A 21,704-nucleotide genomic window follows, 5' to 3' on the forward strand; every position below is an offset into this window, starting at 1 on the left:
TTTGGGGGGAGAGGGGATTGGGGAGCCATTGTTTAATGGGTACAGTGTTTCAGTTTGGGATAATGAAAAAGTTCTGGAGATGGATGGAGGTGACGGCTGCACACCAATGTGAATTATTTAACGCCACTGAATTGTACATTTAAAAATAGTTAAAATGGTACATTTTATGTTTTGTAAATTTTATTACAATTAAATAAACAAAGCCAAAGCCAAAGCCTTAAGGTTTTCTTGCAGGTCCTACAAGATGGGAGCCCCTGTTTCCTCTATGGCCTTCTCTCCTACTAAGACAGCACCTTATGAAATTGCAACATCCCACCTTACAACATCTACTCTGATCAATAATAATATTGAACTCTTAAAATGTACATGACATTATCTTATTTAATATTCACTTCCAATTACTTCTTTACCTTTTTTTTTTTTTAAGATTTTATTTTTTCCTTTTTCTCCCCAAAGCCCCCCGGTACATAGTTGTGTATTCTTCGTTGTGGGTTCCTCTAGTTGTGGCATGTGGGACGCTGCCTCAGCGTGGTCTGACGAGCAGTGCCATGTCCGCGCCCAGGATTCGAACCGACGAAACACTGGGCCGCCTGCAGCGGAGCGCGCGAACGTAACCGCTCGGCCACGGGGCCAGCCCCACTTCTTTACTTTTAATACCCATTTTCAGTAGAAGTAATCATCAAGATTCAGAGATTGAATGAGTTTCCAAGGCAAGCATGGAACTGAATTAAGATTTTAACCCATGTCTTTATTACCATTAAGCTATACTTCCCCTTATGCTATGAGAGAAAAGCTGGGTTCCCCATAATACACAGACATTCGCAAATATGTAAAAGAATCTCCAAAACTTTTATTTTAATAAACAGTACATAGTAAATTTTATTCAAAATTAGTACAAATTATTTCTCACTACTCGTCTCCAGTCCCTAATCACATTTTACAGCGTTTATAATCTCATACTAAAAGTATCTTGGTTGAAATTGTTTTTTTATACTGAGTATTGCTTGGTCTTTTTAAACAGGTTCTAAATAAACTTGCTTAAATAAAAAAATAAAATAGACCACAATGAGATATCACTTCACACCCACTAGAATGGCCATATTTTTTTTTATAACACCAGAAAAGCGTTGGCAAGGAGCTGCAGAAACTGAAACTTTCAAGGACAGCTGATGGGAATGTTAAGATGTGCCACTGTAGAAAACAGTTCGGCATTTCCTCAATAAGTTAAACACAGAATTACCATAAATTATGATTACGACTCAGCAATTCCACTCTTGGGTTTATATCCAAGAGATATGAACACATATGTCCAAACAAGAAAATGTACATAAATGTTCATAGTAGCACTATTCACAATAGCCAAAAGGGAGAAACAAACCAAATGCCCATCAACTGGTGAATGGATACACAAATGTAGGATATCCATACAATGGAGTATCAATTAGTCATAAAAACGAATGAAGTACTTGGGGTTGGCCCTGTGGCTGAGTGGTTAAGTTCACACGCTCTGCTGCAGCGGCCCCAGGTTTCGCCGGTTCATAATCCTTGGTGCAGGGACACAGCACCGCTCATCAAACCACGCTGAGGCGATGTCCCACATGCCACAACTGGAAGGACCCACAACTAAAATATACAACTATATACTGGGGGGGATTGGAGGGAAAAAGCAGGGCAAAGAAAGAAGATTGGCAACAGTTGTTAGCTCAGGTGCCAATCTTCAAAAAAATTTTTTTCAATAAAAATTTTTAAAAAAAGGAATGAAGTACTGATACATGCTACAATATGGATAAGTCTTCAAAACAGTATACTAAGTGAAAGAAGCCAGACACAAAAGACCACATATTATATGATTCCATTTATACGAAATTTCCACAACAGGCAAATCCACTGAGTTAGAAAGTACATTAGTGCTTGCAAGGGGATGGGGAAAGGAGCATTAGGAGATACAGGGTTTCTTTTTAGGGTAAAGGGAATGTCCCGAGATTAGTGATGATGGTTGCACAACATTGTGAATATACTTAATGCCAATGAATTGTACACTTTAAAGTGGTTAAAATACTAAAATTTATACCATGTGTATTTTACCATAATTTTAAAAAAACAGAAAAGGAATATACAAATAACAAGGTTAGTAACCCCAATCTTTGTCCATTAATGTTCTCCCTTCCAGCCTGAGTCATCTTTAAAATCTGTTATGAAAGTTCACAGGTGTGCATGTATACGCTATCTCCATATTCGTTGCCAGGAAAATATATTTATATCATTTACGAAATATCTTTTCTTATTTATTTTTAATCTAAAAGCACTTAAGGGCAAAACCTAGGGATTCCTGGTTTTATAAGGCTCAGTACTATAGAACCTCCTTGGGCAAACAAACATTATTCAGAATTTGTCTGAAAATGTCAAGCTTTCCAAAACACTTAAGAAACAACAAAGGACTGAACAAATTCTAGTCTATTGTTTTAAATACAAGATACAAATGTTCTGATGGAGGTAAGGAATACCTTCTTTTTTTTTGAGGAAGATTAGCCCTGAGCTAACATCCGCTACGAATCCTCCTCTTTTTGCTGAGGAAGACCGGCCCTGAGCTAACATCCCTGCCCATCTTCCTCTATTTTATACGTCGGACGCCTACCACAGCATGGCTTGCCAAGCGGTGCCATGTCCACACCTGGGATCCGAACCGGCAAACCCTGGGCCGCTGAAGCAGAACGTGCGAACTCAACCACTGCCCCACCGGGCCAGCCCCAGAAATAACATATTTTAGTAACAGAGCGGCAATATTTGAATAAGATCTGCATTTTACCTTATTATGTTTAAATAGTGGTCTCTATATAATACTCAAAACAATAAAACTTACATTGCAATAAAGGTCACATGTTCATGTGGGCCAAATTACTGGGAACTTAAGAAATGTTTCATTTTATTTGGTGCACTGATTTTTGCTTTACTCAATACATTAACTTCATCGATACACCACTCCAAACCCCCACCCAAAGGCAGACTCTTCAAATGGAGACAGGAGGCAAAGAATGTGACAAAAGCAAGAAAGCAAAGCAAAAAGTTTTATTCTTGTTGTGAGGAATTATAAGAAAAGGGTATTTAGGAGAGAACAGGGGTTCTCTTTCTCTGCAGGGAAAAAAACCCCACACAATTTTAATGAGTTTAGACTTTAGAGGCAGAAAACGGCACCTGTTTCCACAATTCATCCATCAAGTAAGACAGGTAACCCTAGCTCCCATCAAAAATAATTGGACAAACATTTAGAATTCAGATGTCAGAGACAAATCACGGAAAACAGTAATAAGCAGTTGGTAGTATGAAGGAATACAAGTTATCTAAATATTTTAATACTACATTTGAAATTGGGAAGGAAGGAGGAAGAAGGTGTACCCAAAAGTCATCTTTACCTGCCTTGAAACTCCATCTTTTACCCAAATTCATTCTACCCCTCATCTGAGTACTAAACTACTCTATCATTATACCACATATTACCTGTAGCACTCAGTTGGTGCTCAGCATATGCTCCTATTTTTTTCTGGGGGGGGATAGGAGTTACAAGTATATGCCTATGTCCTCCTAAAAATACTCCTTGCCTAAAGGACTGTACTATCTTCTCAGTATTTCCAGTAATTGGCATAATCGAGTATAGACTCAAACATCTGTCACCTCCATGCTCAAAATATTCAAAGGCTTCCCATGTCTATAAATAAGGATAAAGTACAAATTCCTAAGCATAGCATTCAAAGCTCTCTGCAAGAAATTCACACGACTTTCCAATCTTATCTTACCACAACTCTTAGCTCAAAGAAGGTTCTCTTTCCCTTCTTCTCCCACTGAATTTTCTTTTACTTCTCTTATAATAAGCAATACATTCTGCTTGTAGTTCCTTGTTTAAAACTCCGAGTACTCTCTACTAGAGTGTAAGCTCCTCAAAGAAGGAAACTGGTCTGGGTTCAGCTCTTTTTCCCCACGTGGGAAATAACCAATTGCCTTGTACAGAGGAATAATAAATGTTTATTAAAATGAAGATAATGCCTGGCGAGGGAGTCCTTAACAGAGTGGTGATTTGTTGAGCTATTTTTTTAAAACCCTGAAGTCTTTCAGTGCCCTCAAATATTTTCCCTTCTGTCTCTAAAGTGAGGTATTCAGTAAGCTGTGTTGGATGCACTATAGTCAGCCTTTGAACGAAATGTATTATTTCACATACTTAATGAGTAACAGGTTCAGTCACTTTAATGTGAGACATTCACTCTTAGTTCTCTATTTTTAGTAGATACTCAGAATACACAACGAGAGTTCATAAACAGGGTGTTTTGGTTTTGAATTTGGGGGGTATCTGAGGAAGGAGGGAAGGGGAATGACAAGAGAAATGAGAGGTGGAGAAATTCTCTCCGACTCTATAGAAATTAACCAAGCCTACCTTCAAATCTCTACATTAATGGCAGAGAATGAGCTGATTAACAATCAGTATTAAAAGCAAAATCACTTTAAAATACAGTAAAAGCAAAGATATCATATGCCTCCTGATAAAATGTGCTGAGAGAAAGACACATCACCTCATAGTATTCCTAGCAAAATACAGAATCACAAAGAAACATCAGACAAACCCCAATTAATGGACCTGTGTTCTTCAAAAGACTGAAGGGAGAAAACAGCAAGGTGAACTGCTCCAGATTAAAGAAGATTAAAGAGACATGACAATGAAATGCAATGCATGTCCCAGAATTGAATCCCGGGCCAGAAAAAAAAGAAATCTTTGTCTCTCAGTATAAAAGACATTATGGAGCAAGTGGTAAAATATGAATAAGGTCTATAGATTAGAAATAGTATCGTTATCAGTGTTCACTTCTAATTTGCTAACTATACTGAGGTTACATAAGAAAATACTTCTATTTGGGGGGAATACATGTCAAAGTATTCAGTGTAAAGAAGGATCATGTCTGAAATTTACTCCCAAATGACTCAGAAAAATAATAATAGGGAATGATAAAGCAAATGTGGTAAAATATTACCATGTGCTAAATCTGGGTGAAGGGCATATGAGAATCTTTGTATTATTTTCTAATTTGTAAAATTTTCTAAGTCTGAAATTATATTGTTTACCTTTTTATTTTGAACTATAGTAAAAAAGGAGATAATTATCTCCTTGAAGGTAGATCAGATTCATTTCCCGGGGTTATAGTTATAAAAAATTCAAAAACTTATTCAATAAAACATTACATAAGGTCAATGAGACAGTGACTAGAAAATTGTTTTAAGCAAACGGATAGATATTAAAAAAATATTATTTATAAAAACAAAATGTCTGGGGCTGGCCCCATGGCCGAGTGGTTAAGTTCACGCACTCCGCTTTGGCGGCCGAGGGTTTCGCTGGTTCAGATCCTGAGTGCCGACATGGCACGGCTCATTAGTCCATGTTGAGGCAGCATCCCACATGCCGCAACTAGAAGGACACACAACTAAAGCATACAACTACGTACTGGGGGGATCTGGGGAGAAAAAGCAGGAAAAAAAAACAAACAATGTCTTTTGTGGGGAGGACTGAGTTACTAGCCAAAATGTATATTAATACAGGTTTTTTAAAGCATAATGAAAGCTCCATGGGGGTGGGGTCTTAATTTGTCTTGTTCACCTAAGCAATTCTTAGAACAGTTATTGGCACATGGTAATAGTAATCAGTAATAACTAATATTTGAGTAATTATTATGTCCCAGACACTAATCTAAGTGTTTTGTGTCCACTAATTCATTTAATCCTCACACAGTCCAAGAAATATCTGGTAAATGAATTAGTACTTTCGAAGGATGACAATTACAGTCAGTTCTGCAATCACACAACATGAGTTCCTAAAAATCACCAGGTTATGCAATATTATGCAACGAACACCATAAGACTCACAGGAAAAATGGACTTAGAAGCAGTAAGACTCAAAAAGTTTCATCAGTGACACATTTTTTAAAAAGATAGAAACCTAAAAAACACAGTAGCACAAGTGTACACATGTTAAGTGATTAAGAAATACACAAATACAGTAATATGGCACTTACCTTGAAAAAGACATGACATGTGCCTGTGGAAATGGGCCTCAGAAGGGTTGCAGCTTATGAATTATTATAAAGTGATGGAAGGACGGTTATCTGAAATTGGATGGACAACTGTAACAACAGATGTGATGGATGTGGCTCATAACACAAGGGGTAAACTGAGGGAGCTGATGTATGTTTGAGGTGTGTGCACATATATCCATGTATTTTAATATAGCTCAGTTCAGCTGGATGCAGTTTTCTGCATTCACCTAGGGCAGAATCTTTCTATAAAAGGCCAGATAGTAAACATTTTAGGCTTTGTGGGCCATTAGGTCTCTATTGCAACTATTCAACTTTGAGACTGTGGTACAAAAGTAGCCACAGACAATGTAAACAAATGGTCTTGGGTGTATTCCAATTTCACAAAAATAGGCCACTGGTTAGTGGCCATAGTTTGCTGACCCTTGACCTTGCAGACCAAATCCTGTTTATTTGCAAATGCAAATTTTGTCTTAGGCTCAAATTGTTCCGATAGATTAATTTTGTTCAACCAAATCAACATTTTCAAAACAAGCATTACAGCAGAACTAAGTTTGGAATGCTAGCAAATAAACCAAAAAAAAAAAAACAATGTAATTCAAAAGGCAAAATAAATCTAGTATTACTGGAAAATAAATTATTTTTGATTTTTCATTTTATAAATCAAATGTCACCCAAAAGTCAACTGACCACATCAAATGACCAAAGCAAAGACAACTAAGGACAGATTTTGAACAATCATAGTCATTCAAAATCTGTGTTAAATTCTACACAATCCTTAAGAAAAGTGAGAAATACTTTTGACAGTTCTTCTGAACTGAAATTATCAGGATCATTCACAAGGGCACGTGGCTTTTACAAGATGAAGCCACAAAAGTTAGCATACCAAAACTGCACTATAAGATGAAAAAGTTCTGAGGATCTAAGGTACAGCGTGGAGACTATAGTTAATGATACTGTATTACGTACTTGAAAGTTGCTAGAGAGTAGATCTTAAATGCTCTCACCACAACAACATAATTAACAAAAACGTTAATTATGTGAGGTGAAGGATGTATCAACTAACATTATTGTGCTAATCATTTCAAAATATATACATCCATCAAATCATCACACTACACACCTTAAACTTACACAATGACATACGTCAATTACATATCAATAGAGCTGGGAAAAACATACTAATTGCACAATCATTATACACTATTCGTCCAGGAGTTGAGCTTTTAAGTTGACCTTCTTCCAAACAGAAAACACTAATTTATACATTCCTTGCTCAAACTGCTATACCTCACATCCGGAATCCTGCCCCAGTCTTCTTTGTCAAAACTGTGCCCCTTCTCCAAGATTCAAATGCTATCTTTCCATAAAGCCTTTCCCGGACCTCATCACAAATCTCTTCCTACTCTGAACTCCCACAGAAACTTAGTTTTGACCTAATGCAGCATTCATCATTTTATATCCTGGTTTAAAACTATTTGTGTACATATCTTATCTGCTCTGCTATGTGGAAAATAAGACTAATCTTTAACCATACTAATCCCTCTGCCTGGACTGCCCTTTTTCACAGCCAATCCTCAACTCATCCTAACTCATCTTCGACACCCAATACAGATACCATCTCCTCTGAAAAACTTTCCTAGACATCCGCCAAATTAGGCTTTCCTTCATTTCTGATGCCTAACACAGCCAATATACCTCCATTTTAGCACTGCTTTGTAACTGCTTATTTACTTACTATCTCCCTAACTAGATTAAGAATGCCTTAAGGGGGGCTGGCCTCATGGCCTAGTGGTGAAGTTCAGCACACTCCGCTTTGGCAGCCCAGGTTCAGTTCCCAGGCACAAACCTACACCACTCATCAGGAGCCATGCTGTGGTGGTGACCCACAGACAAAATAGAGGGAGACTGGCAAGATGGTAGCTCAGGGAGAATCTACCTCCAAAAAAAGAAAAAAGAACGCCTTAAGGAGGCAGGAATTTTATCTTATTACCCTTTGGATACCCTAGCACCGTGCCTGGTCCCTAGCTGATACTCAAGTATTTGATCGACTAATAAAGCATTCCCCCAAAATAAAAAGTATAGGAGATACACACACACACACACACATACATGAACACCACAGCCATACCAATAATTCTTAAACAAATATTGCATGGAACAGTTAACAAAAAAGCCAGACTACAGATACCAAGAATTGCTACTTCAAACCAAAACTGAGAGTCTCAGAGTCAGGAGGTGAAAATAGTGGCTACAGTAAAAAAGTCGCAGAAACTTTTCCCAGGACAGAAAGTATTAATGACTAGAATTAATATAGGTCTTTTCAAAAGCATCATCTCCAATCATTAAAGGGCAGAAATATAATACACTGAATATAGTAATCTTTCAAAACAGAAGATATCCTAAGGCACATTAACAAACTTCCCATCAAAAAGTTTTTCCTTTCCAATAAACGTTTGCAAAAGTATGTGTACATGATACTATGACATCATATTAGCAACAAAACACCTGTATCCCAACCAACGTAAGCTTTAAGGCAAAAAAGATATGCATACATTGAATAAAGAAACTTAACCTCATCACCACCCTTCTCTCTACCCCCACAAAAGGCAAGTAAAATCAAAAAAGGATCAACACACATAAGCAGGAGTTTTTAAATAACGATAGAACATCTAGTACAACTTCATTTTGTAAATGACAAAGTAGAGCTCTAGAAAGGATAAATGATTTGTCCAAGGCCACACAATCAGTTAAGCAACAGGGCTATAACCAGAAAACCAGGTTTAGCTCCAAGTTCAGTGTTCATTCCTCTACACCAGCAGTTGTCAAACTTTTAGTCTCGGGATCTCTTTATGCTCTTAAAACACTTAAAAATTAACAAAGACCCCAAAGAGCTTTAGTTTATTGTCTTCTAAGAACTGCTGTTACAACCATGTTACCTCCCCCTGAACAACTTTACACTTTAGCAGTATCTATTAAACTCACTCCCAGTTCACAGATGGAGAAATGGAGGTTAACCATCCTGTATGTCAGCTATCAAGCCAATCATAAGACAAGCATTAAGAAACAGGTACAGGGGCCGGCCCCATGGCCAAGTGGCAAAGTTTGCGTGCTCTGCTTCGGTGGCCCGGGGTCTTACCAGTTCGAATCCTGGGCGCAGACCCAGCACCTCTCATCAGGCCAGGCTGAGGCGGCATCCCATGTACCGCAACAAGAAGGACCCACAACTAAAATATATACCACTATGTACTGGGGGGCTTTGGGGAGAAGGAAGAAAAATAAAATCTCAAAAAAAAAAAAAACCCAGGTACAGAGAGATCCTACTTGGACACTCCTTTTACTGCCCTGCTAGATTCAACATTCCTAAAGAAAGATCCATACACCATTTTCCAGTGACTTAAACCATTTGAACAGCTTCTGCCACGTCCAAGAAAACATTCAAGGTCTAGAGGAAAGGACCTCATGTAAACCCAACAATTGCCTGTATCCTGTCACCCAATCCATAAACTTATTCAGACTCCAAGAGTGAAATAGGCACATAAATTCACACAATTTCTTACAGAAAAAAATTATTTCACACACCTATATCTATACAGAAATTCCTTTAAGTACCACATTTATCTCATCTCTAGAAATACAACATATAACTGAAAACTCATGGCCAACTACACCAGAGGGTGCCAATAATGAGAACTGCCCTGATCAAAATTAAAGCCCCAAGCAATAACATAACCAAACAGCTGGTATTTAAATGCTTTCAAAACCCTTTATAAAATTTGCATCTACTCTCCCACCACAGGCCTGGCTTAATGCTTTCCACATAGTGAGAATGCAAACACTTCACAGGTTACATTTTTCAAAAATTAGGTTAGTATGGGGGCCGGACCCGTGGCCAAGTGGTTAAGTTCGAGCGCTCTGCTTTGGCGGCCCAGGGTTTCCCTGGTTCGGCTCTTGGGCGCGGCCCTAGCACTGCTCATCAGGCCATGCTGAGGCAGTGTCCCACAGAGCAGAGCCAGAAGGACCTACAACTAGAATATAGAACTATGTACTGGGGGGCTTCAGGGAGAAGAAGAAAAAAGAAGAAGATGGGCAACAGACGTTAGCTCAGGTGCCAATCTTCAAAAAAAAAAAAAAAATTAGCGTAGTGTGTAACTGATTGTGAACTACCAGCCTAACAGACACTTCTTAAGACATTCTGCCTTTTTAAATTTAAGACCAATAACTAGTTATACTGCTGTCAGCTTTTCAACTAATCAGCTGCCATAAGGATTAAAATGACAAGTCACATCAAATCTCAAAGAGGTTTACATGAAAATAAATTACAGCTAAGTTTACCTGTCAATCAGAGGCTGGTCTTTCATAATGCCAAACATTTGAAAAAACAAGCCAATCCTATTTAAAATAAAACAAATTTTAAAAACTCTCTAAAAACAATAACAAAACCTTTAAAGGTTTTTTTTTCCCCCACTGATTTTTCAATGTATGATTTAGCCAGGTCATCCGTTTCTTTTCCTGCCTCTTGCCTTTGTGCTATTTTTCCACCACAAAACCCTAGAAAACTTTCTTTGTTTATAAACACAAGTAAAAATTAGAACTAATCTTTGCTCTTAGTGTTCGACAGAAGATCTGATAAAGAAAACACCTGGAACTATTTGTGTAAAATAAAGTTAATGATAATGTATTATATAGTTCGTATTATTTCATATTATAAGAGAATCAAGAGTGATTCAGTATTGTGGGTTCAACTCACTCAAGCATTACTGTTACATTATCCTTTAACTACGATTATGACTTGAGATGAATGACACTTCAGCCTGAGAAAGTTCTTCTCAACACCCACTTTGAGCTCCTTCATAGTAAATAATCAGGAAGGAAAAACTTTTTAAAATTAATTCTCTACATTTATATTTGTGGTTCTTTACAGACGGTTTTTCACATAGCTTAAGACTCTCCTGGAATTAAATGTTTCGGTTATCTCACTATCTCATCTGGACACACAAGTCAAAATATTATAAACAGCTACAAACTCAAAGACCTACACCAAATGACCACAACAGTAGCTACCATGAACTTCTTCCATTATAATACTGGGGCCAAATTAAAATGGTCAGAATCGCGTTACATCTGGCAGCTCAAGGAGGCATTAACGTCTTGTGGTTAAGAACATAAGCTTCAGAGTCAAGAGTGGGTTCAATTCCAGCTCCACCAATTACAAACTACATAACTTTGGTCAAGTTCTTTGATTCTCTGTCTCAGTTTCCTCCTCATCTGTAAAATGAGGAACACCACGTACCTTCTCCATAGGGTTGTTTCGAGAAGTAATCAAGATTATACAGGTAAAGGTTAACAATAAGCACTCGATTTTAGTTATGATTATTACTCTTAGCAACAAGATCTACAGAAATTCAAGACCCATAAGAAAAAGTGACCCTGGCATAACATGAATAATTCTATCCTGAAAGTCTAGACATAAATAATTTGTTCACCCTAAAGAACGAGAGAAAATCCAAGTTCAACCTATGGTCTTAAATGCAGACTTTGTGAGACTTAGTGAAATCTAAAGGTCATATTTAACTGTAAGGTACACCCTTCATGTATATGAACATGAATGCCTGATAATAAACAACCAACAAGTTGTACTGGGTACCTCATGTGCCCAATAACCCGTAAATAAAGGTTTATTGTACTTGGGCCAATTAACACAAGTTCAGAAACCAAAGCGACAATCTTTACACAATTACGGATCCATAATCTAAGAACCAAAGCGTATTTTTTTTTCTTGAGGGGAAAAAAAACATCTATCTACTGCTTGTTAATGCAGAAAAATAGGCATAAGAGGTATCAGAGGCTCATTCCCAAACTCTACACGCTAGCTAAAGTGCTCTAGAAACGTATACCATCCTAACAGTTACTCAAAGGCACCTTTTTGCCAGCTACGAATGGAATTCTGATCCCTGCTCCCTGTAATTTTCTTTACTTTGCCACTAGGCGCCAAGGATACATCTCACAGTAGAAAAATTACTTAATTCACTAGGGATGAAAAGTCAAACGTCAAACTGCCTGAAAAGCAAGCCAGCCAGCTGTGTAAAAGTGGTATACATCTGATATGAACAACCCATATTTTTAGACACTATCAGGACGCAAATCAGAAGCACAAGAGAGGGGCCGGCCCAGGGCCGAGGGGTTAAGTTCCTGCGCTCCGCTTCGGCGGTTCTGGGTTTCGCCGGTTCATAATCCTGGGTGCGGGAACACGGCACCGCTCATCAAGCCACGCTGAGGCGGCGTCCCACACGCCACACCTAGAAGGACCCACAACTGAAAATACACAACTGTGTACTGGGGGGCTTTGGGAGAAAAAGGAAAAATACAATCTTTAAAAGAAAAAAAAAGCACAAGAGAAAAACAGCCTCCAAACGCACTTGATTGCTAAGAGGTGGCCTGCCAGGCACAGCTTCCCTTGCAATAAATCTTACTTCCCATCAACCCACGTTAACCAGCTTCCCATCCCTCGTGGAAGAAATAAATAGGCTCTAATTACTTTTGCTCGAAATTTGCCCAGAAAGTGGAGAAACGTTTGAGGTCTGCCTTCCCACCCACTAAAGCCAGACTTCACAAAAAGCAACGCACACGAGTCCTCCAGGAGGAAAACCCTGCGTTAGTATCCCCCGCCTCGAGGTAGACCCAAGGATATCAGCGCACAGAAAGAACGGAAATGCCAGGCAAGCCCTCCCACTCACCCCCAAAAAACGGACTGACCCCAGGGGCTGCCGAAAAAAACATTCCGCAAGGCCGGGGTACTTCCCGTCTCCAGCAGCCGAAACGCCACTGAGCTGTCCCAGGATCTCGCATCCTCCCGCCCGCTCGCCCGCCCCTCCCCCGCTTCCCACCCCCCACCCCCACCGCTGCCCCACGCAGTTTCCAGGCCCCAAGATTAGGAGGAATGACCGGGATACCAACACCCGCCTCCGGCTTGGGAGTCTCAATCCCACCAGCTCCGGAGAAGCAACAGAGGAGGGCGGCTGAGCCGCGGCGGCCCAGGAGGCTGGAGGGAGCGCCCCCCACGCCACCCCCACCCCGGCCTGAGTCTAGCGCCGAAGCCTTCTCCCCAAAGGGAAAAGGATGCCTCTCGCCGCCAAGCAACGCGCCAGCCTCAGCCCTCACGCCAGCGCTTCCCGACGCAGAGGGCGCGGAGGCCCAGCCGCCAGGACCCGGGAGACGGGCTTGTTTTACCTCAGGGGTTCAGCAGTCACGGTTTCGCTTCAATGCCTACTTGGCTTCAGCGAGCGGAGGGCACCACTCTGCGCTCCCGGCGCCCGGTTACCACAGAAATGCACCGGCCTCGTCGTCGTCGTCACCGCAGCTGCTGCTGGATCCTCCCCACAGCTCGAAGGCCGCTGCCGCCGCCACCGCCGCAGGAGCCGCGGAAACAAAGCGCCGCCGTCGCCGCCGCCGTTCTGTGGGGCCGAGGCTCAGGCAGGAGAGGTGGCGCGGCCTCCCTCTGCCGCGTCCCGTCGTCCACCGGCTCCCTCCGCCGCGGCGCAGGCGCTTATTGGCTGCGAAGACACACCTTCGTTGGGGGCCTGTTGCTAAGGCGGTCTACGTCGTTTGATCCCGTCTACCTTGTCGTGGGGGGTCCAGGTCAGTCCCATTGACCTGAAAGTGCTAGTGTCGTATTTTGACTTTATTCGGAAAGTGCTTTTTGACCCGTCTTCTTTTCTTGCACTTATTGACAAAACAATATTTTACTATAGAATAACACTATATATGAATACTATAATATTAGTATATCACTATACTAAGCCTTTATCTGGGTTATCTCATGTAATCCTTATGCCCTTTGAGGCAGATAAACACTTGTTAGCTACATTTTCCAGATGAGGAAACCAAGACACAAAGTCCCACGGTCATGGAACTGAAATTCAGATCAGACACTGCCCTCTTAATCACTACTCTATATGGCCATATTGTATATTTTTTCTTATATTCCAGGTTATCGAGTTCTTTGCTTTCCTAGATGTTTTATATATAATAGTCAGCATGCCACAATGCTTAAAAACATAAACCCGCGGCCGAGTGGTTAAGTTCCCGCGCTCCACTGCAGGTGGCCCAGTGTTTCGTCGGTTGGAGTCCTGGGCGCGGACATGGCATGCTCATCAAACCACGCTGAGGCGGTGTCCCACATGCCACAACTGGAAGGACCCACAACGAAGAATATAATACAAATATGTACCAGGGTCTTTGGGGAGAAAAAGGAAAAAGAAAATCTTTAAAAAAAAAAAAAAATAAACATAGTCACAGACATACCTCGTGTTATTGCGCTTCATTTTATTGCTCTTCTCACACATTGCACTTTTTACAAATTGAAGGTCTGTGGCCTTGAGCAAGTCTGTTGGTGCCATTTTTCCAAGAGCATTTGCTTACTTCATGTCTGTGCACCACATTTTGGAAATTCTCGCAAAATTTCAAATGTTTTCATTATTACTATATTTGTTATCATGATCTGTGATCAGTGGTCTTTGAGATTACTACTATAATTGTTTTAGGGCACCACAAACCTCACCTACATAAGACAGCAAACTGAATAGATGTGTGTTCGGACAGCAATTTCCCTTCTCTCTCCCACTCCTCTGGCCTCCCTATTCCCTGAGACACAATATTAACATTAGGCCAATTAATAACCCTACAATGGCCTATGGGTGTTCCAAGTGAAAGGAAGAGTCGCATGTCTCTCACTTTAAATCAAAACCTAGAAATGATTAAGCTTAGTGAGGAAGACATATCAAAAGCCAAGACAGGCTGAAAGCTAGGCCTCTTATGCCAAACAATTAGCCAAGCTGTGAATGCAAACGAAAAGTTCTTGAAGGAAATTAAAAGTGCTACTTCAGCGAACACGCAAATAAAAAAGCGAAAGAGCCTTATTGCTGATATGGAGAAAGTTTTAGTAGTCTGGATAGAAGATCAAACCAGCCACAACATCCCCTATACCCAAAGCCTAATGCGGAGCAAGGTCCTAACTCTTCAATCCTCCAAAGGCTGAGAGAAGTGAGCAAGCTGCAGAAGAAAAGTTTGAAGCTAGCAGAGGTTGGTCCATGACTTGCAAGGAAAGAAACCATCTCCATAACAAGAAAGTGCAAGGTGAAGCAGCAAGTGCTGACATAGAAGCTGCAGCAAGTTCTCCAGAAGATCTAACCAGGATAAAGATGACGGTGGCCACACTAAACAACAGATATTCAATGTAGACAAAACAGCCTTATATTAGAAGAAGATGCCATCTAGGACTTTCATAACTGGCGAGGAAAAGTCAATGCCTTGCTTCAAAGCTTCAAAGGACAGGCTGACTCTCTCATTAGGGGCTAATGTACCTGGTAACTTCAAGTTAAAGCCAATGCTCATGTACCATTCTGAAAATCCTAGGACCCTTAAGAATTATGCTAAAGGTACTCTGTCTAAGCTCTATAAATCAAACAACAAAGCCTGGATGACAGCACATCTATTTACAACATGGTTGAGTCAATATTTCAAGCCCACCATTGAGACCTACTTCTCAGAACAAAAGATTCCTTTCAAAATATTACTGCTTATTGACAATGCACCTGGTCACCCAAGAGCTCTGATGGAGACTGCAACGAGATTAATATTGTGTTCGTGCCTCCTCACACAACATCCATTCTGCAGCCCATGGACCAAGGAGTAACTTCAACTTTCAAGTCTTATTATTGAAGAAATACATTTTGTAATGCTATAGCTGCCACAGTTAGTGACTCCACTGATGGACCAGGGCAAAGTAAATTGCAAACCTTCTGGAAAGGATTCACCATTCCAGATGCCACTAAGAATATTTGTGATTCATGGGAACAGGTCAAAATAGCAACATTAACAGGAGTTTAGAAGAAGTTGATTCCAAACCTCATGGGTGACTTTGAGGGGTTCAAGACTTCAGCGGAGGAAGTTAACGGCAGATGTGGTGGAAACAGCAAGAGAACTAGAATTGGAAGTGGAACGTGAGGATGTGACTATATTGCTCCAATCACATGATTAAACTTTCACAGATGAGGAGTTGCTTCTTGTGGATGAGCAAAGAAGGTGGTTTTTTGAGATGGAATCTACTCCTGGAGAAGATGCTGTGAAGATTATTGAAATGACAACAAAGAATTTAGGATATTACATAAACTTAGTCAATAAAGCAGTAGCAGGGTTTGAGAGGATTGATTCCAATTTCGAAAGAAGTTCTGTGGGTAAAATGCTATCAAACAGCATCACATGCTGCAGAGAAATCATTCATGAAAGAAAGAATCAATCAATGTGGCAAACTTCACTGTTGTCTTATTTTAAGAAGTTGCCACAGCCACCCCAACCTTCAGCAATAACCACCCTGATCAGTCAGCAGCCATCAGCATTGAGGCAAGACCCTCCACCAGCAAAAAGATTATGACTTACAGAAGGCTCAGATGATGGTTAGCATTTTTTAGCGATAAAGTATTTTTAATTAAGGCATGTATATATTTTCAGACATAATGCCACTTAATATTAATAGACTTAATAGGCTATAGCATAGTGTCAACATAACTTTTATATGTCCTGGGAAACCAAAAAGTTCCTGTGACTGGCTTTATTGTGCTATTTGCTTTCTTGTGGTGGTCTGGAACCAAACCCACAATATCCCCAATGTATGCCTCTGTGCGTGTGTGTGTGTGTGTGTGTGTAACATAAGACCAACTTGAGATCTGCATACAATTCTTTCAATATTGAATAAATCCAAAACTGCCACTTGGAATACACATACACATCGACCTTTTCCCCAGTCTGATATGATCTTTAGCTCACAGACCAACCAATCTAGGTCTATTTTCTCCTCATTACAGAGGTTTGGCTGGATGAGCTCTAAAAGCCTCTCCAACTTTCATGTTCTATAATTTAACTGTCGATTGGTAATCTCTGCAAATCACAAATCAGTTCTCTAAATCGGATGGCTTCAAATTTTATTTCCAATTTTATTCCGCCATACATGTTTTAGTCCATTCCATTTACTTTTCTTGAAATTTGCAAGACCTCCTGTTGTGTTTAGGTGACAGGGTTGCTGCTTTCTACTGGAATAGCAAGTGATGAGCCTTTCTTGAATGGAACACTTTGATAATCTGATAGACTCAGGCAACTTTTTAACCAAGAGAAGCTTTTACACATTTCAAGTCCTCTGTCAAGTATTCAAGTACCATTGCCAAATATACAAACTAGCCTTCTGTATCTGGTATACTGATTTTATTCTTGTCTTCCATACATTAAATGTCACTTAAACATACAATTTGCAGAAGTTATATTTTCCTCCTTGGGAAATGCAATAAATTTGACAGGAGAGCCACTCCATTACATGACAGCACATGGCTTTTAAACTAGTTCTTGCTGACAAGACTCCTTAACACTAAACAGCATTAAATGACAAATTCCACAAATAGAGAACTATCTTAATAACAAAATGATAATCACAGAATTTTTAAGATTTGTGAATCATAAGAAAGACAAGTCCAATAAAGGATGACTAACAAAGTTTTACTGATAGATTATTGTACATACATCACTTTTAGTAGATGATTCTCAACGAGTTTCCTTCAGCTATATTTTAGAAAAAGTTCACTGGCCCATATCTCTTTCATATTTTTCATCAAATTGCCACAGAAATCAACATAAAACCCTTTCTTGGACTCTCGACCATAAATGTGTAATTTGTGAATCTGCTTTGGAAGAAAGACAAAGTAAATTACCATTAAAAGAGCAAATTGGAGGAGAAAATAGATGCTCTCATAATTTGTAATAAATACCATCACAAATTGTGACTATTTTATGTCAGAATCATAACGCTTTGGCAATATCTATGAAATTTTTAAATGTGTATATCCTTTAATACAGAAATTTAACTTCTAGGAATTTATCCAACAGATATATGTGAAAAATGAGATGTTCACAAGACTATTCACTGCAGCATTGTTTGTAACATCAAAGCTTTGTAAATAACATAGATATTCCTCAATAGGAGACCGGTTAAGCGAATTGTGCTATGCATACAACAGAATACCACATAGCACCTTAATATAAAAATTTTTCAAAAATCATTTGCATTTCCATGCACTAACAATGATCAATCCAAAAAAAATTTTTAAACAAATCTCATTTACTATAGCAACAGCAAGGATAAAATACTAAGGAATAAACTGAACCAAGGAGGCAAAAGATTTGTACACTGAAATCTAGAAACTATTCCTAAAAGAAAATACAAATGAATGGAAAGACGCACCGTGCTCACGGACTGGAAGACTTAGTGTTGTTAAATGGCCACACCAGCCAAAGGAACCTACAAATTCAATGAAATCCCTATCAAAGGCCCAACATCATTATTTGCAGAAATAGAAAAAAAATCCTAAAATTCACATGGAAGCTCAAGGGACCCTGAATAGCCAATACAATCTTACAAAAAAAGAGCAAAGGTGAAGACTACACATTTCTTGGTTTCAAAAAATACTACAAAGCAACAGTAATCAAGATGATGTGGCATTGGCATGAAGACAGATATATAAACCAATGGAACAGAAAAGAAAGCCCAGAAATAAACCTTTGCATATATGGCCAAATAATTTTCAACAAGGATGCCAAGACTACACAATGGGGAAAAGACAGTCTGTTCAACAAATGGTGTGAGGAAAATTGGATATCCACTTGCAAATAGTGAAGTTGGACCCTCAACTTACACCATATACAAATATTACCTCAAAATGGATTAAAGACCTAAACCTATAAAATTCCTAGAAGAAAACATAGGGGGAAAGATTCAGGACATTAGATTTGACAATGGTTTCTTGGATATGACACCAAAAGCACAGGCAACAAAAGCAAAATAGACAAATGAGACTACAGTCGTGTGCCACATAACAACGTTTCAGTTAACAATGGACCACATGTACAACAGTGGTCCCATAAGATTAATACCATACAGCCTAGGTGTGTAGTAGGCTATACCATCTAGGTTTGTGTAAGTACACTCTATGATCTTTGCACAACTCGGAAACCACCACATGATGCAGTTCTCAGATTTCCCCATCTTTAAGCAATGCATGACTGTATATCAAGCTTAAAAACTTCTGCACATCAAAGGAAACTATCAACAGAATGCAAAGACAACCTATTGGGGCCGGCCCCCTGGCTGAGTGGTTAAGTTTGTGGACTCTACTTCCATAGCCCAGGGTTCCGCCAGTTCGGATCCTGGGCACAGACATGGCACCACTCATCAGGCCATGCTGAGGTAGCATCCCACACAGCACAACGAGAGGCACTCACAACTAGAATATGCAACTATGTAGTGGGGGTCTTTGGGAAGAAAAAAAAAAGAAGATTGGCAACAGTTGTTAGCTCAGTTGCCAATCTTTAAAAAAAAAAAAGACAACCTACGGAATAGGAGAAAATACTTGCAAATCATATATTGATAAGGGGTTAATATCCAGAATATATAAGGCACTTGTACAATTTAACACCAAAAAACAAATAACTCCATTAAAAACATTGGTTAAGGACTTGAATAGACAATTCCCCAAAGAAGATATACAAATGGCCAACAAACATATGAAAAGATGCTCAGCATCACAAACCATAAGAGAAATTCAAATCAAAACAACAATGAGATATTACCTCATGCCTGTTGGAATGGCTATGATAAAAAGACAGGAATAAATGCTGGTGAGGATGTGGTGAAAGGGAACACTTATGCACTGTTGGTGGGGATGTAAAATGGTGTGGCTGCTGTGGAAAACAGTATGGAGGTTCCTCAAAAAGTTAAAAATAGGATTACCATATGGTCTAACATTTCCACTTCTGGATGCATACCTAAAACAAAAGAAAGCAGGGTCTCAGAGAGATATTTGATACTGATGTTTAATGGTAGCATTATTCACAATAGCCAAAGGGGGAATCAATCCAAATGTCCTTTTACAGATGAGTGAATAAAGAAAATGTGATATACCTCAACAAAATATTGGCAACCCGAATACAGCAATACATCAGAAAGATTATACACCATGATCAAGTGAGATTTACACCAGGGATGCACAGATGGTTCAACATTCACCAATCAATCAATGTGATACACCACATTAAGAAAATGAGGAATAAAAATCATATGATCATCTCAATAGATGCAGAGAAAACATTTGACAAGATCCAACACCCTTTTACAATAAAATGGCTATAGAAGGAAAGTACCTCAACATAATAAAGGCCATATATGACAAACCCACAGCCAACATCATACTCAACAAGGAAAAACTAAGAGCCATCCCTCTGAGAACAGGAACAAGACAAGGGTGCCCACTCTCGCCACTCTTATTCAACATAGTAGTGGAGGTTTCGGCCAGAGCAATTAGGCAAGAAAAAAAAAGTTGTCCAAATTAGAAAGAAAGAAGAGAAACTCTCCCTGTTTGCAGATGACATGATTTTATATGCAGAAAACTCTAAAGAATCCATTGGAAAACTATTAGAACTAATCAAGAACTACAGCAAAGCTGCAGGGTACAAAATCAACTTACAAAAATCAGTTGCATTTCTATACTCTAATAACGAACTAACAGAAAGAGAACTCAAGAATACAATCCCATTTACAATCGCAACAAAAAGAACAAAATATCTAGGAATAAATTTAACCAAGGAGGTAAAAGATCTATACACTGAAAACTACAAGACATCATTGAAAGAAATCGATGATGACATAAAGAAAGGGAAAGATATTCCATGCTCATGGATATGAAGAGTAAACATAGTTAAAATGCCCATAATACCTAAAGCAATCTACACATTCAATGCAATCCCAGTTAGAATCCTAATGACATTCTTCACAGAAATAAAACAAAGCATCCTAAAATTCATATGGGGTAACAAAAGACCCCAAATTGCTAAAGCAATGCTGAGAAAGATGAACGAAGCTGGAGGCATCACAATCCCTGACTTCAAAATATACTACAAAGCTACAGTGATCAAAACAGCATGGTACTAGTACAAAAACAGGCACACAGATCAATGCAATAGAATTGAAAGCCCAGAATGAAAACCACACATCTATGGACAGCTAATCTTTGACAAAGGTGCCAAGAATATACAATGGAGAAAGGAAAGTCTCTTCAATAAATGGTGTTGGGAAAACTGGACAGCCACATGCAAAAGAATGAAAGTAGACCATTATCTTGCATCATACACAAAAATCACCCAAAATGGAGTGAAGTCTTGAATGTAAGATGTGAAACCATAAAACTCCTAGAAGAAAACATAGGTAGTGCACTCTTTGACATCAGTCTTACAAGGACCTTTTCAAATACTATGTCTCTTCAGGCAAGGGAAACAAAAGAAAAAATAAACAAATGGGCCTACATCAGACTAAAAAGCTTCTGCAAGGCAAAGGAAGCCATGAAGTAAATGAAAAGACAAACCACCAACTGGGAGATAATATTTGCAAATCATGTATCTGACAAGAGGTTAATCTCCAAAATATATAAAGAACTCATACAACTCGAACAAAAAAGAAACAACCTGATCAAAAAGTGGGCAGAGGATACGAACAGACATTTTCCCAAAGAAGATATACAATAAGCACATGAAAAGATGTTC

General features: G+C 39.2%; 2 protein-coding genes across 6 annotated transcripts in view; one reads left to right on the plus strand and one right to left on the minus strand.

The window, feature by feature from the left end:
* The window catches only part of LOC139039730 (serine/threonine-protein phosphatase 2A regulatory subunit B'' subunit beta-like), a 144,504-nt gene that overhangs the window by 91,580 nt on the left and 31,220 nt on the right, over positions 1 to 21,704 (minus strand). The gene's annotated exons all lie outside the window — the stretch shown is intronic.
* LOC139043865 (uncharacterized) lies at positions 7,771 to 19,277 on the plus strand. Of its 2 annotated transcripts, none has more exons than XM_070503631.1 (2): positions 7,771 to 13,706; positions 14,170 to 19,277. In XM_070503631.1, the coding sequence occupies exon 1, from the start codon at positions 13,009 to 13,011 to the stop codon at positions 13,675 to 13,677; it is 669 nt and encodes a 222-aa protein (XP_070359732.1). In that variant the 5' UTR covers positions 7,771 to 13,008; the 3' UTR covers positions 13,678 to 13,706; positions 14,170 to 19,277. The 2 variants fall into 2 exon arrangements, with proteins under 2 accessions (XP_070359732.1, XP_070359731.1); XM_070503630.1 differs by having other exon boundaries at positions 14,058 to 19,276.

The sequence above is a fragment of the Equus asinus genome, unplaced genomic scaffold (assembly GCF_041296235.1).
Source record: "Equus asinus isolate D_3611 breed Donkey unplaced genomic scaffold, EquAss-T2T_v2 contig_4, whole genome shotgun sequence".
Classification (NCBI taxonomy): Eukaryota; Metazoa; Chordata; class Mammalia; order Perissodactyla; family Equidae; genus Equus; species Equus asinus.

Excerpts from the sequence above, each read along its gene's own strand:
- LOC139043865 (XM_070503631.1), top strand. The coding sequence starts at position 13,009 with ATGACCGGGATACCAACACCCGCCTCCGGCTTGGGAGTCTCAATCCCA.